The sequence below is a fragment of the Colletotrichum truncatum genome (assembly GCF_014235925.2).
Source record: "Colletotrichum truncatum strain CMES1059 chromosome Unknown Contig_0010, whole genome shotgun sequence".
NCBI lineage: Eukaryota > Fungi > Ascomycota > Sordariomycetes > Glomerellales > Glomerellaceae > Colletotrichum > Colletotrichum truncatum.
The window spans coordinates 80,723-95,812 of record NW_027222407.1 but is presented as its reverse complement, the minus strand read 5'-3'; the positions used below and the strand labels follow the sequence as shown (position 1 = coordinate 95,812).

The following is a 15,090-nucleotide window of genomic DNA, read 5'->3' as shown; positions in this document are numbered from 1 at the left end:
ACTTGGCTCTTGAGTTTGGGGGACAATCGCTCGAGTTTCTGATATGCGTACAGTGTGCGTTATACAGTCGCTCGCAAATGGCAGCACGGATTATCCACCAGTCCGACCTATGGGATCACTGTGGCGGATGCTACCGGATCCCACGCGTGACTCTCCCCATGGTCTACCACCACCGACCTTCAACATCAATCAACGACATTCAATAGCCACGCGCAACCCGGGCTCAGCGCAGCGCAACCCAGTCCGAAATTTTGTTGACAGTTAGCGCACTCAATGAACGCTCAAAGCTTTGACGCATTCTGGCTGCCATGAAGTGATTCCTCCGGTCGAGATTTCATCGCCGGACCCCGACACCTCTTTCCCTCCTGCGCCTGTATCGTCTGAGTGATCCAGCATAGCTTGGCGCTTTGCATCACATCACATCGCCGTTCACATCATCCTCGGAAGCCCCACCATCGCGAATTCATCATCTCATTATCGATTGGGGTTCGGAATAGTTTTCGTTATTTGGGCACAAAGCGGCAACCATGGCGACTGTTTCAGATTCGAAAAAGAGTACTTCTTCCCCTGATACGTAATACCGCCATGAACTCACTTTGGTTGCGCATCTAGATGACGAGCAGACGATTAAGGTTGCATCGAAAAAGGACAATAGGAATCGCTCCAATGGTACTATCAAACTGAAGAAGCCAGCACCCAAGCACAGTAAGCCCGGCAACTGGAGAGAAGGTAGCGTAATCGAAGGTAAGATCACGCCAATTCCTTGCAAAAGCTGTCGCCTTCTCTTGACTGACCGACAACTCCCAATCATCAGATGAAAAGAAGCCAAAAAATGCCGACAATTCTGCGTCTATTTCCGTTGCCTCCCCAGGTCCTGTTGTTAATCCGCTTGATGACAGTGCGCGGGAAGCATTCGCGACTGGCCGTCCCCTAGAAGATAGCCCCGACCTTCAACAATGCAAGCATTGCAAGAAAAGCATTCTCAAGACGGCTGCCAAAGCTCATATTGCACAGTGCTTGAGACTGAAGAAGGAGAAAGCCCAGCGAAAGAAGGAGGCGAGGGAGGCCCGCGAGCGAGCTAAAGAAGCAGCTCGAGAGGAAGAGGCTAGAAAAGCAGACGAGGACGGCGAAGGCAAGGGTGACGATGATAGCGACGGGGATGACGACGGACCTGATAAAAAGGCCACTGGCAACAAAACTGCTAAAAAGGCTGCAGGCAAGAAAACAGACGGAGAGGCGGGCAAAGGCAAGAAACGCAAAGCGGATGGTGACGGCGAAAAGGGCCCTAAACAGAAAAAGAAGAAGGAGGAACCGAAACCAAAAGCCCCAAAGCCCAAGGGTATGAAACGAAGCATTTCGAGCGCAGCTTATGAAAGTATACTAATTAGAGCGCAGGACCTGTCGATGTTGAACGACAGTGTGGTGTTTTGTTACCTAACGGCCAGCCTTGTGCGAGGTCGTTAACTTGCAAGAGCCATTCCATGGGCGCTAAACGTGCGGTGGCAGGGAGATCTTTACCTTATGACATGCTTCTAGCGGCCTACCAGAAGAAAAACCAGGCGAAACAGCAGAGTAGGTGTTGCTTATGACGGTGGCTCAGGATGCATCGGATAGCTAATGATGTTCTATAGAGGCTGCGCTCGACGCCAATGCTCCGCTAGATGATGAAGATGAAGCCAACGCGGGACCAGTAGACTCAGACGAAGAGACGTCCGCTGTTATGAGTGCTCTGTCACACTGGAACCCACAACCCGTGGTGCCGCAGCCGATACTGAATCCGATCAAGAGGCAGTATCAGCTAGCGCGGCTTCACGAGCAGTTACAGATGGCAACAAATGGTGGCAGAACCAATATCTTCAAGGTTGTAGGTCTCGGCGCGCAAAAATTACCCGAAGGTCATCTGGGACTCATTGACACAGAGGACGCGCCGGGCGAGCCCGATACCTCAGTCATAAATTTTGGGGGCTCTCGCAGATCCTCCAGTTTCAGTATGCAGGGACAGCCACAACGCAGACAGTCAATAACCAACCGTGCTTGATAAAGGCGGGGCCGAGGAACATTGACTTGGACTAGAGAAGAACTATTTCGAACATGGCTTGTATTTCTGGATGATTCATTGGGTTGGCATCCTGTTGTTGGATTAGGGACTGATGCATTTACGAAGGAGAATGGAGGCGTCACGGTTCGGTGGGATACCAAATGATTGCGGCTGGAAGAATGGCCCTTTGGCGGCGGCGTTTTCGGTTGTGTGACGTCGAGCTCAAGGGAAACGGCTAGTATCGAGCTTGTATAATAACGGGTCGAGAATTTTAAACCCGAATGAAATACCTTGTAGTGGGCTGAAACTGAGTATACTGAACAACAAGCTATACGGATAGTTGATTGTTACCAATGGTCAAGTTGTTACTGACGACGAAGGAAATTGAGATATAATCAAGCCTGTAATGATAGTTAATGGCAAGGCGTAGCACTAAGCCAGTCATCAGCTAGCGTGCATTCGATACGAAAGACGCAGGCTGGCCTAAATATTCGAATCTGCCTTGTCACATGGTCCGCCATATGAGCCCACTGACGCCCAAATGCGGAACTGCCGCCAGCATCCACGCACTGATGACGTCGTTCTTTTCCCCAGATTTGTGCTTCCCATCTGACGAAATCTCGACTGCGTGGGATTGAGCAGCATGTGCCCGTTCTTGTCGATCAAGCTGAACCAGAATAAGCGAATGAACATAGGTAGCCACTTATTGGTGCCTGTCGTATAACATCCTGTTCCTCAGCTCTATCTTGCAGCTCACCACCCATTTGCTCTCAGCACCACCACTAACTACCCTGAACCAGCTGGGGGAAAAGCAAGGCGCATCACTATCGCCCTATTTTTTTTAACAGACGGCACGCTCCATAACACATTGATCAGCATCTGCGCCATCGATCGAATTGCCCGCGATTAAGTCTATCTTAAGGATACTTAACTACCAGTGTCCAAACGCCTGTTTTCTGAGCCGTCATGCCGCCAGCTGGTATGGTTGAGGCCTTTGGCCATGCCCTCGCCGGTGCCACAGGCACAGCGCTCTCCACAGCCACTGTCTACCCCCTCGATCTCATTACGACGCGTCTTAAAGTCCAACGTCAGCTCAAGAAGGAAACCAACATGCCGGAAAACAGGCAGTACCATGGCGTTTTCCACGCGTTTGAGGCTATCATCACGCATGAGGGCGGCATTTCAGCACTTTATACGGGCCTCGCCCAGGACATTTTCAAGTCCATTACGGATTCTTTTCTTTTCTTCCTGTTTTATGCTTACTTCCGCGAAGCTCGTCGCCGCACACATGGCAAGAAGCTGCCAGCTCTCGAGGAGTTGGCTGTCGGTGCAGCGGCTGGTGCCTGTGCGAGAGCCTGCACAACGCCAATTGCGAACGTTGTCACGAGGAAGCAGACATCGGCCATGCTGGATCGCCGGGACAGGAGGGAAAGCTTATCTGTGTGGGATATTTTGGGTACTATACGTGCCGAAAACGGTGCCAGAGGGCTCTGGGCAGGGTATTCTGCTTCACTGCTTCTTACTATTAATCCGAGCATAACTTTCTTCCTAAACGACAAGCTAGGGAAGGTCTTTCTGCCTAATACAGATGAGGCCTCGCACACTCCTCAAACGACATTCCTACTCGCCGCTGCCAGTAAGGCCATCGCTACTACAATAAGCTATCCTATACAAACGGCCAAGGCTAGATTGCAAGTTTCCAGCGACGCTTCGCTAAGTCGAAGTACCGACAGCCAACAAACCCTGTCTGATAAACCGCCGCAAAGCCCGGTTTCCACCAACGAAAGCAGTGAAATACGGAAAAAAATAAAGAACTTTGTCAACGATAGTGTACTTGCTCTCGTCATTTCCATTGCAAGGACAGAAGGTGTGACGGCATTGTACGCCGGTCTCCAGGGGGAAATGCTGAAGAGTTTCTTCAGCCATGGCCTAACAATGGTGTCCAAAGGAATTATCCACAAGTTGGTCATTCGCCTTGGCATCTTCTTGATGATGTTGGGGCAAAGCTCTTCGTCCAGTCAAAAGTTGCAACGCTTCCGGCAAATGTTCCTCAGGCTTCTGTAAGAGCTAGTATAGGAGCTAACACTGTTGTATTCCCATAAAACATGACCCTATGCACGTTTATCTGAAAGTGCTGGCTGGATGATAACTGGAATCTTGTTTCTTCGGGCCTTGACTACTGTTCACGGCAATTGTTTCCAAAACAGCACAAGGACTTCAAGGCTCAGCATTGGAAAGCAGCCACCCCGCTCTTCTCAACCTTGTTTGCACCACGCGCAGAGAAACCAGTGCCATCAGATCGAAGTTCGATCAGTCCAACAAACTCTCCCTTGGATTTTTTTTGCTTCTCGTTTATATCCTTGGACGCAAGCCTCGCATCGCAGACATAGCAAGCGTTCTCCTGCTGCAAAGCATGGTTATCCTTCTCCAATAACATGAACTTTGCGGCACAACTTCTGCATATGATGTGGCCACATTTCTCGGCAAGCTGAGGTCTTGAGGCATTTCCAAGGATCTTCAGGCAAGAAGGACAAACACGCCGAGTGCCTTTCGTTTGAGGGTCAGTCTCTTCTTTAAAATTTAGCCGAATCAGGCTCTTGAGGGAGTAGGGATGCTGAAGTTCTTCAGGCGAGGCAGGGCAAACAGGAGTTAATTTGAGCTTTTTTAGTTTATCTGTTGCTTTGCGGGCTGCATCGGCGTCTGGAGTCTGGGAAGGAGTCCAGAATGATGGCAGAGACTTCTTAGAGATCTGGAAGATAGTTAGTACAATACTTCATGGGTTTGGTACAGAATAGAATCACTGACTTTTTCGTCTTGAATCGACTTTTTGGCTTTGATGCGATCTTCATTCGCTATTCTTTCCAACTCGACTTGGTCCAAAACGAACTTCCGTTTCGTACCCTGTTTTGCTGTGGACTCATCGGCAATTGTATCAGCATCGGTTGTGGTCGATCTGGAAGCTGACATTGAAGATGCAGACAAGAGCGAGGGGACAATCCCCGCTTGTATCATCTCAAATTCTGTGACGGTACGCTCTTGAGCTTCGGCGTCCTGGCGAGCCTGAGCCTCGAGATATTCTTGCTCAGCTTTCTCCCGTGCCCGATCCAAACGTTTAATCTCCTTTTTTTGTGCCAGGAGATTCGCAACAGCACATTCTCGACAGAAAATATCGCCGTGGCTACAAGACACCGGATCCCTAGCTATCTCTAGGCAGAGGTAGCACGAGCCAAACGGAAGGAATGAGTCCCTAGTCAGTCGCGCAGAGGTCGAGGACCATGCGGCCTTAGCGATGTCACGCTCATGAGAGGTGAAGACACTGCGAGATGTGTTGCGCTTGCCTAGATGTGGTCAGTATGATGGTATACACGTGATTAAGGCTTGAATGAACTTGTGCTGACTGTGTGCCATGGCTGAATACCATAAAGTGCAATATTGAATCTAACGGTTTGCACAAAAGTATCTTCCACCAAGCGTTCAATAAAAAAAATCTTTTCTGGAGAGTTTTCAATAACTTTGCGCCATCGAAACGGACTTAATGTAAGGCGCGTTTATTGGATGCATGAGGTGAACGGAGGTGGATGGGCGGCAAACTGGATCCTAGGAGAATGACGAAGTACGTACTCATGCATAGAGCAAGCGCGACGACAGGGGTATCAAGTACCCACAATGTACGAAGCATGCATTTATGAAGCTCAGTTGTTCTCTTAGCGAAATAACTATGCTAGAACGATACACACGTTTGTTGAGCCCCAGAGCTTTTTCAATGGATGCTAAATTTGTCTCCCTTCTGCTCAAAGCAACGATTGGCCACTCAAAGTGCCAATTATCTCTGAGGATATTTCTTCAGTGTGAAGAGACGGTGTGTCCTCCGACCTAGGCTGCCTTCAGCTGCGGCACTTTAGCTTGGTAGTGGGCTGCATAACGCGGTTGGCCGTTCCCAATCGCGTTGCTACTCACACCCAGACAGACACATAATCCTGCGCACAGTGTATTCATTTCCTTGATTTCCCTCCCTCCACTCGTCGATTGACCTGTTAACTCAACCGACAGTCTGTTAAGATTGTTCATGCAATCAATATGGGGGCTACTGATGTTCCGCCAGACCAGCCAAGTTTGCCATGGCGAATGGCTTCTGCGGCTGTTATGACCATTACTGGGGCGCTTTCTCGAGCCTTTCTGTTTGCCCTGAACGACGTCAAAACGGAGGGGCAGTCGCAGTTTTTAAAGATCTTGGACAAGCGTCGAGCTGAATCTCCGGAGCGCGGCCTCATTACCGGTAATCTCACCTGTCATTTCTTTTGCTTCATAACACCAATTACTGACCCCATTTGTCGTTAACGGCAGTCTCCAATCACATCAGCGTGTGGGTTTGAACCTCAAATGGTCTATAATGACTGCGTCAAGCTGACGCATATCGAAATCGCAGTCTGGATGATCCTTTGATATGGGGCGTATTACCACTCAAATACATTTCAAGCCCCATGAGCACTCGATGGGGTTTGGGTGCCCACGACATCTGCTTCAAGAATAGGTCTATAGCGAACCCTTCCTAACTATACATCGTCGTCGAAGTGAAGCTCACTCACTTCTCTTAGCTTCTTCACTTCCTTCTTCAGTCTTGGCCAAGTCTTGCCGACTTATCGTATGTTGCACTCGCCGTATGGAGGTCTTTTTCAGCCGACCATGACCCAGGCCATCCGTATCCTTTCAGGACCCGGCGCCGTTTATACTCGTGGAAATACATTTAATGCCGGCAATGAGGAGACTTTTATCTCACCGGCATTCTATGCCAAAAATCACAATGCATGGGTCCACGTTTTCCCAGAGGGCTGTGTGCACCAGCATCCCCAGCTCACCCTGAGATATTTCAAATGGGGAATATCACGGCTGATACTCGAATCAGACCCAGCCCCTCAGCTTGTTCCCATCTTTATCGACGGATATCAAAACATAATGCCCGAGGATAGGAAATGGCCACGATGGTTGCCACGCATCGGCGCCAAAATACGTGTCATATACGGCGAGGCGGTTAATGTCGATGAGGCCTTTAGGGAATCGCGATCGAAATGGAAACGCATGGTACGAAAACAGGAAGAGCTTCTGGGAAAGCCACTGAGTGTTGGTGACGTCCCCGAGGCGCTTAAGGACCACCCCGAGGTTATTCAACTGCGGGTAGAAGTCGCCAAGAGCGTTAGGGATATGATTCAAAAACTAAGGCTTAGTGCTGGCTATCCCGATGACGATCCTGCTTACGCACTGGCTGAAACTTGGGAGCGAGAGCCGAGGGAAAAGCAGTTCAAGAGCCCCGTGGACGACAGTTTGGTCCATAAGGAATGAACGGCCTCAGCTTATTATAGGTGGTGATTTAGATTAGATGGCGGCTTGCAAAGTCTAGCCACTCCTGTATAGCATTCAAAGCCCTGTGATAACACACTTATCAAATAGATTCAACGAGCACATATATACATACACATGTAATACCTCTTCTCGGAGCATATTTCACTTTTTAGAGCTAGATATCTGCAAAACTTCTTTCGCCACACAGAAAATACAAAGGCATCCCTTTTCAGTCAAAAAATAATTCACCAAGATTCCAAAAATGTAATTATTCGCTCTCGAGCTTGACGAGAAATAAACTATGTAAAATCCCTTTGACACGACGGTCTGATGAGCCAGCAGAATACGTCTAACGCCCGATTTTGTTAAATCAATAAGTCTCATACGATCCCTGCCCCGGGTAAGATCTAGTCTGAGCTTGCAAGGCTTGTTGCTGGTGTTGCTGCATAACAATGTCGTTGAACCAAGGATGCTTAAGGGCCTCATGAGCACTGATACGAAGCTCGGGGCGTAGTTGAAGCATTCGCTGGAGCAAATCAATACCTGTGGGGTCAATCTGTGGCAGAATCTGGCGAAGGTCTTGCGTGGCGTACATCTGGAACGTCGGCTTATATTCCGGAAACTGGGTAATACCAGTCCAAGTGCGCTCGGTTGGAGTTCCCATGATTCGGAAGATTCTGATGATTTGGTCCTCATTCGTCGTGCCTGGGAATAAGGGCCTTCCTGTATACATCTCGGCCATGATACATCCGGCAGACCAGATATCGATACTGGTGTTATACGTCCTACTGCCCAAGAGAACGTCTGGCGCGCGATACCATAGAGTTACGACCTCATTGGAGAAAGTGTTTACTGGGATACCAAAGGCACGGGCCAGACCAAAATCACCGAGCTTTAGCTGTCCCTTGCCGTTTATGAGCAGGTTCTGAGGCTTCAGGTCTCGGTGTAGAACTCTGTTCTGGTGACAAAAGTCAATGCCTCTCAAGAGCTGGTACATAAAGGACTTGATTTGGTGAGGCTTTAAAGCTCCTCTATCGCCGTGCGTATCCATGTACTTCTTGAGGTCGCCGTCCATGAATTCGAAAACTAGCATAAGTTTATTCTCGGTGTGGATAACATCGTGGAGGGCGACAATGTTTTCGTGTTTGAGCTCTTTCATCAAAGATATTTCTCGAATCGCAGTCGATGGTGTGCCTTCTTCTGAATCCAGATGGATTTCCTTTAGGGCCACCAGCTCTCCCGTCTGGCGGTTACGACCCTTAAATACCTAGGACAAGACTGTCAGTTTACCTGTAGGCCATACGAGAAGTCTTACACTGAACGTACTGTTGCATAAGTTCCCTCACCAAGCTTTTCCAGCTGTTGGAATGAACTTGGGTGCCTCTTGCCGTCCATATCTGATGGCGGTGAACCTCTCTGGCTCGTCAGATTTGCTTCAGTGGAAAGAAAAGAATGCGTCCAAATGCCAAGCTCGGTGTGGGAATCGATAAACTGTTACGAGAAGCAGAAGCGATCGATAGTGCTAAGCTCCAGGCACCGTCCACAGGACCCACGAAAAAGGGACGTAGGTAAAGCGAAGTTGGCGACGTACGCGCTCGATATTTATTATCGCAAAAGATGCTCGGTTCGATATCGCGAAGTAAGTTAGGGTCGATGAAGCTCGTCCAGAAATCGCATCGACTGATGTTTGCTACTTAAGACCAAAACGAAATGATGTGGAAGAGGCTTTGTGAGGTCGTGCACGTCTGCCGATGTGGAGTACGGTATAGCAGGCACCTTCCGTTGTGTATGGTATTGGCGGCACTTTACCAGGTTGGTCGGGTGGATTTTGGGCGTTTGGTGAGTCAGGTGAGAAGGAAAGCTCAGGCGAAAGAGAGGGGAGGTCAGGAATGTAAGGCGAGGGGCAGTGGATACCGGAGCATAATGGAGGGGCACTGCAGTGCTAGCGGCCAGTTCTTTGTGGTGACCCACTGCCATATGTATCCGTAGAGTGATTATAGTGCTGCTTGCGCTTGCACTGAAGCATCAGCCAGGCCGATCTTAGCTTACATAACGTCTTCCCCAAATCTCCACCCAAGCCCCGCACTAGTCCGTATTTGGATCGTGTTTCTCTTATCAGCTCACTCAAAGTACCTGGAATCTTATCTTGGAACCCCCCATCCTGGCCGACTCCCCATTACCAACACCTAGTAATAGTGTAGTATAGTGTACACCTCATCTCTTGACCTCACGTCAACAACTTTGTTACCCCTCAACATTCGCTCAGATACTTGAAGTGCTGTACGCTTTACGAACTCCTTTCCATACCGATGGTACATTCGTTTCGATATGCGACCTCTACCCGGCAACAGTGCGTTTCCGGGGAACGCTTCCTCGAGTGACGGAACCACCGATTGCTTCACATCACCAACTACGACCCCCCAGATGTCATACATCCTCGCGGATGAAGCTGCTGTAGACAGCTCTATGCCATCAAACTGTCATCCTTCTATGCGCACCCGGGATCCGAGAAAGCATCCTATTTATGCCCTTCTCGGCGACGGCCCCGCCCCGAGTCGCGAGTCCACTGCAGCTCTATCTCCGCCTCCGTCTGCTCCACGTTGCGCTCCCACTTTGCAATTACGTGAAGCAGTACCTCAACGACCGGTCTCTGCAAGCAATAGGTACCCAGTAAGATTACAAACTCCTCCGCCGACGACAACAACAACGACAGCAGTGTCTCGACCTATGACGCCTGTATTAGGCGAAGTATCAGGCCCTTGTTCAGCCATCAGTAGTTCTTCATCGCGACGAAATTCTTTGGCAGGATCACTCTCTGAGTATCAGGAAAGCTTCGTCATGAGCGCTTTCTGTGCCTCTGAAGCGAGTCGTCCCTTGAGCAATTACGGCAGTGAAGGTGTGCAGCAATTTATCATGCCCACCATTAGCGTTCCCAGTCGACGTCCATTCACGGAAGTTGGAAAGTCACTCGGAAGACTGAAGATTCTTGTGGCGGGCAAATCAGGTATATGCCACCAACAAACCTCGAAAACCTGCAAGCTGTACTGACTATGACAAAATATAACAGGCTTGGGCAAGACATCTTTAATTAAAGCAATAACACAATCTTGCCAACACATCGTACATGTCGATCCAACATTGCCCGTTGTTCCGGCATCCGCCGGGCTCCTACCCTTAGACGCACATCCCAATGATCCTCCGATATGCCAAGGCACTTTTCAGATCACTGAGACTTTCGCCAGTACCAAGCCATATCCGCCATGGTGGAAAGAGCCGGCTCAATCAAGTCCCATACCCAACACCGGGAGTTCTGTGGACATGATCCTGGACAGGAACATTTGTTTAATCGATACCCCTGGGTATCAAGAAACATGTCGAGTATGCTATGAACTAGCTCGCCTTGCATGCGGTTAGGTTGACTAATCATATATAGCCTGCCGATATCGTCGGCCAAGTTTCGCAGTATGTTGAATCTCACCTTCAGAAGAACCGCCTAGATAGCCTCAAGGATGGCGACGTCCTTACAGCGGTTGGCGGAGGGGGCGGTTTGCTTGTTGATGCCGTGCTTTACATGATATCCAGTTCAGGTGAGCTTCCAAAGCAACACTAAGGCAGATCTATGTCTGAAGCTGTGTTAGGCCTCAACTCGACAGACATTTTGTACCTTCGTCACCTGGAGGCGCTTACCAATGTGATACCGCTTCTTGCACATGCCGATACTCTGACGTCTGAGCAGGTTGCAACAAGCAAAAAATTGATCTCTGATCAAATAGCTGATGCGGGTCTTCAGCCTTTCACTTTCGTTGCAATGGCTTCAGATGTGAAGGACCCCGCCATTTATGCCATTTCTAGCCAGTTGGGGACAGACCGCGATGTTATGGACGCTAGTCTGCTCATGAGTTCCGAATACGTCCAACCGCTCGTACCAACAGATCTTATTCGATTACTGAGTTGTATGTTCAGTTTTGACGGGGCTGCGTCGTTGCGCCATGCTGCAGCCAAGAAGCTTCTTGACTGGCGTTTTCGGCACCCAATAGCCAGTGACAACTCTGGCTTTTCCGCGGCATCCAGTTTATCGACACAGAGACAACTACTACGAACACAGACTGTTGCGTTGGCGCCACTTGTGACGAGCCGCATGCCCAGCTGCTCTGTGTACGAGAAGCGCTTTTATCGCGTCCAACTCACGAACTGGGCCGCAGACCTACAACGTAGCCTAGCGAACGAACGAGCCTTACAAGAAAGACAAGCACAGGAGCAGGCCGTTGCGTGGCTACGGGAGACATGTAAAGATGGTGGCTCGCTGTTGGATGGCAGACGAGGTACTAGCGCATTGACACGAGTTGGAGGGCGGGGAAAACTGCCACACTATCATAGCAGGAGAAGATATAGTACGGGGTCAGATGCACCGGTAAGACATCACGATCCCTTAGGTTTGCTACAAATTAGGGCCGAGTTCCGCTGGCAAGGTGCTTTGGAAATGGTGGGTGGAATTGGGATACTTGGGGGTCTAGCATGGCTGCTTGTTTGAGAGTGTAAACGAAGCCTAAAATAATGCGGAAATAGTATGGTGCCGAGCACTGGGCTGCGGATAGCATACAGGATTGTATACAAATGGCGGGATAGCACCTCATTGTGGAGCTTCGGCTAGGATACAAACCGATCAGTGAGTAGTTGGTTGTCAGCGAAATGAGACTACATTTGCGTTTGCTCCATTAAGAGTACTCTGTAGTGCAGTATGCAAAGAATTGCAGGTGCACCATTGCCCCAAGACCCACGTGCTGATTGCATTTCCTGAAAGTTTTAACACTAAAAAATAGGGAAAAAAAAAAAGGGCTTGGGCTAATGGCAATAAGTGATGGGCCTTGTAAGGACTTACCTAAGATTGCCGCCATTGACGCGCCTCACCTCAGCCTCGCGTCTGAACCTGGTCGTCAGCCAAGGCATCCAAAGGTAGCGCAAAGTGCACTCCCTGTACCTTCTCCAGCTTAACTGCACCCCAGTAAGATTACCACAGCGGGATAGCCTGTATCCGCTCTCACTTACCATTACTTTGTTTGCGTTTGTTCAAAACACCTTCTCCGACAAATCTTTTAACCACTCCATCATCGCTAGGCCCGGTGCCTCTTCGCCCAACTGCCTTTTCCAGCTTGGACGTTCTTCGTAGACCCTTCCAATCAAGTCCCGAAGCAGCACCTCGTCATGGCCAGCGAAGAGAGAGCTTACGGCGTGACGCCGCCCATTTCTACAGCTCTTCCAACCGAAGCAGAGAATCAGGCGAAGGAAGCCCTCATTGAAGAGCTTCGGAAGCAGAACACATTCGAGAGTCCCGCAGAGACTGCGAAGAGGTGAGCGATGCAGAATCTTCCCGCAGTTCACACCTCAAATTATAAATGGCTGCTAATTGGGATGCTTGCAGGTACCAGGTCATCGACCAACTTCAACTGATCTGCGACGAATTCGTAAAACGAGTGGCCCGGAAGAAGGAAGAAGGCAATGAGGCTCTTATCAGAGACGCAAGAGGACAAATCTTTACCTATGGCAGCTTTCGTCTGGGCGTTTTTGGACCTGGCTCAGATATCGATACTCTCGTTGTCGCTCCGAAGTACGTTACGCGAGCTGATTACTTCGAGATCTTTCCCGATCTGTTAAAGGAAATGGCCCCGGCCGGCGCCATTACGGACATGGCTGTTGTGGCAGATGCTTTCGTACCCATTATCAAGTTTGAGTTCCTGGGCATCAGCATCGACCTGATCTTCTCTCGCATCGCTATGCTGAAGCAGCTGCCCAAGAAGTTCAATGTCCAGGACTCCAGCCTGCTTCGAGGTTTAGATGAGGCAGAACTCCGATCGCTGAATGGTACCCGGGTTACGGATGAAATTCTAAGCTTAGTGCCAGAGGAGACCACCTTTAAGTTGGCTTTGCGAGCCATCAAGCTTTGGGCACAGCGCCGTGCAATCTATGCCAACATAATGGGCTTTCCCGGAGGTGTTGCATGGGCTATGCTGGTTGCTCGAGTCTGTCAACTGTACCCCAAGGCCGCTAGTTCTGTCATCGTCAACAAATTTTTTCATATTATGCGTCGCTGGCCGTGGCCACAACCCGTTCTTCTCAAGAATGTCGAGGGCGGCCCTTTGCAAGTACGCGTCTGGAATCCCAAGGTTGGTTGCCGTCCCTCAAGCCTGGTTCAGCGTCCTCTAGAATTCACTCACACTCGCCTTAGGTTTACAAGGGAGACCAATTCCATCTCATGCCCGTCATCACTCCTGCGTACCCCTCGATGTGCGCCACCTATAATATCACGCGTTCAGCCATGACAGTTATTCAGCAGGAGCTGCAACGAGGCTGCGATATCACGGACAACATCATGATGGGTAAAACCCCCTGGAGTGATTTGTTTATAAAACACACCTTCTTCACACAAGGATACAAGTATTATATTTCCGTTGTCACCGCAAGCACCGATAAGGAGGCCCACAAAGTCTGGTCCGGCTATGTTGAGTCGAAGGTTCGTGTTTTGGTCCAGGGTTTGGAACAGCACCAGTCAATAGCGTTAGCCCACGCATTCAACAAGGGCTATGATCGACGACACAGATGCTCAAATGACGAAGAAATCCAACGAGTTCAGGCCGGAAGTCTTGATTTTTTGGCCAAAGATGGTGATGACGAAGGCATGAATGTTACAGGGCCAGCAAAAGAGAAAGCCGAGCAGGCCATTTCAAATGGCACACCCGGTATCAAGACGGAACCAGAAGGCATAACTGCGGTTAGATCTGAAATGAAAGATATGATTGCGGGAGTGAAAGAGGGTGAGGAGTTCAAGGTCAAGTTGGAGGGCAAAGAAGGACATTCCCTCCCGACTGAAGTGTTCACGACCACACATTATATTGGGCTGACACTAAGCGAAGGTAGGTCACAGCAAACGGACTCGTAGCCAGCACTTCGTTACTCCAGGTCTCTTGTGTTGCGTAGTTTTATTTATGTGTAATGCTGACTTATTAGGCGCCAAATCTCTTGATCTATCCTACCAGGTGGACAACTTCAAGTCGTTGTGTACAGCATGGGAAAAATACAAGCCGGAACTCAACTCCCTAACTGTCCAACACGTCCGGAGGCAAGCATGGAGACGAATAAAAGTCTGTTTGGAGAGAGTCATTAACCTAGCAGCAGTTTCAATTTGCCAGACGACGTTTTCGAATCCGGGGAGAAGAAGCCCCAGAAACCTCAGAAGAGACAAGCTAGTGCGAATGGGGCCGCGCAGGTCAAAAAGCGCAACGCTTCAGAGGTACTGCATGCCCTGAGCTTCAGCTTATGCTGGACAGCTCATGAGGCCGCTCACCCCCGTTAGATGTGCTTTACTGATGTGCCGTACAGGACACTCAACAACCGCCTGCAAAGCGCCAGCAAGCCTCAGTGACAGCTGCTGGCTGACCGTGGGCTGTAGACCTTACATCACATATACATGACGTCGGTGTCGGTAGAAACTCAGGCTATGCTTCTGTCCAACATCCTGCTTGATGCATACACACCACTGGCTGTATTTCTATTGCACTTGATCACTAATCAGCAGGGGAGACGACATTGACGATTCCATACAGCTCGCCGAATCCGGATGCAAACTCAGGTGCGAGCTCGCCAACTCCGCATTGCTTGTTGGCGCTACATGTGGACAAGCTTAGGTCAAACCCAACAGAGCCATCGATTTTAAAATATTG

At 49.7% G+C, this 15,090-nt stretch overlaps 8 protein-coding genes across 8 annotated transcripts; 6 read left to right on the top strand and 2 right to left on the bottom strand.

Moving 5' to 3' along the window:
* Positions 1 to 527: 527 nt before the first annotated feature.
* CTRU02_213491 (saga complex component) lies at positions 528 to 2,038 on the top strand (the record flags this gene model as incomplete). Its single annotated transcript, XM_036730780.1, has 5 exons — positions 528 to 555; positions 613 to 744; positions 815 to 1,339; positions 1,396 to 1,572; positions 1,632 to 2,038. The coding sequence occupies 5 exons, from the start codon at positions 528 to 530 to the stop codon at positions 2,036 to 2,038; spliced, it is 1,269 nt and encodes a 422-aa protein (XP_036577556.1).
* A 966-nt stretch (positions 2,039 to 3,004) lies between these two features.
* CTRU02_213490 (uncharacterized protein) lies at positions 3,005 to 4,102 on the top strand (the record flags this gene model as incomplete). The annotated part of the gene is made up of 1 exon (XM_036730782.1): positions 3,005 to 4,102. The coding sequence occupies one exon, from the start codon at positions 3,005 to 3,007 to the stop codon at positions 4,100 to 4,102; it is 1,098 nt and encodes a 365-aa protein (XP_036577557.1).
* Positions 4,103 to 4,262: 160 nt separating this feature from the next.
* CTRU02_213489 (ring finger domain-containing protein) lies at positions 4,263 to 5,446 on the bottom strand (the record flags this gene model as incomplete). The annotated part of the gene is made up of 3 exons (XM_036730781.1): positions 4,263 to 4,787; positions 4,844 to 5,376; positions 5,437 to 5,446. 3 exons carry the CDS (start codon positions 5,444 to 5,446, stop codon positions 4,263 to 4,265), a joined length of 1,068 nt encoding a protein of 355 aa, XP_036577558.1.
* Positions 5,447 to 6,115: 669 nt separating this feature from the next.
* On the top strand, positions 6,116 to 7,375 carry CTRU02_213488 (tafazzin; the record flags this gene model as incomplete). Its single annotated transcript, XM_070206064.1, has 3 exons — positions 6,116 to 6,366; positions 6,465 to 6,569; positions 6,634 to 7,375. 3 exons carry the CDS (start codon positions 6,116 to 6,118, stop codon positions 7,373 to 7,375), a joined length of 1,098 nt encoding a protein of 365 aa, XP_070060096.1.
* Positions 7,376 to 7,745: 370 nt separating this feature from the next.
* CTRU02_213487 (negative regulator of the PHO system) lies at positions 7,746 to 8,770 on the bottom strand (the record flags this gene model as incomplete). The annotated part of the gene is made up of 2 exons (XM_036730784.1): positions 7,746 to 8,642; positions 8,702 to 8,770. The coding sequence occupies 2 exons, from the start codon at positions 8,768 to 8,770 to the stop codon at positions 7,746 to 7,748; spliced, it is 966 nt and encodes a 321-aa protein (XP_036577560.1).
* A 933-nt stretch (positions 8,771 to 9,703) lies between these two features.
* Positions 9,704 to 11,906, top strand: CTRU02_213486 (heat shock protein; the record flags this gene model as incomplete). Its single annotated transcript, XM_036730785.2, has 4 exons — positions 9,704 to 10,379; positions 10,443 to 10,753; positions 10,809 to 10,962; positions 11,014 to 11,906. The coding sequence occupies 4 exons, from the start codon at positions 9,704 to 9,706 to the stop codon at positions 11,904 to 11,906; spliced, it is 2,034 nt and encodes a 677-aa protein (XP_036577561.2).
* Positions 11,907 to 12,577: 671 nt separating this feature from the next.
* CTRU02_213485 (poly polymerase) lies at positions 12,578 to 14,806 on the top strand (the record flags this gene model as incomplete). Its single annotated transcript, XM_070206063.1, has 6 exons — positions 12,578 to 12,723; positions 12,795 to 13,536; positions 13,599 to 14,283; positions 14,348 to 14,489; positions 14,546 to 14,660; positions 14,750 to 14,806. 6 exons carry the CDS (start codon positions 12,578 to 12,580, stop codon positions 14,804 to 14,806), a joined length of 1,887 nt encoding a protein of 628 aa, XP_070060095.1.
* Positions 14,807 to 14,837: 31 nt separating this feature from the next.
* CTRU02_213484 (uncharacterized protein) lies at positions 14,838 to 14,960 on the top strand (the record flags this gene model as incomplete). The annotated part of the gene is made up of 1 exon (XM_036730787.1): positions 14,838 to 14,960. The coding sequence occupies one exon, from the start codon at positions 14,838 to 14,840 to the stop codon at positions 14,958 to 14,960; it is 123 nt and encodes a 40-aa protein (XP_036577563.1).
* Positions 14,961 to 15,090: the final 130 nt, after the last annotated feature.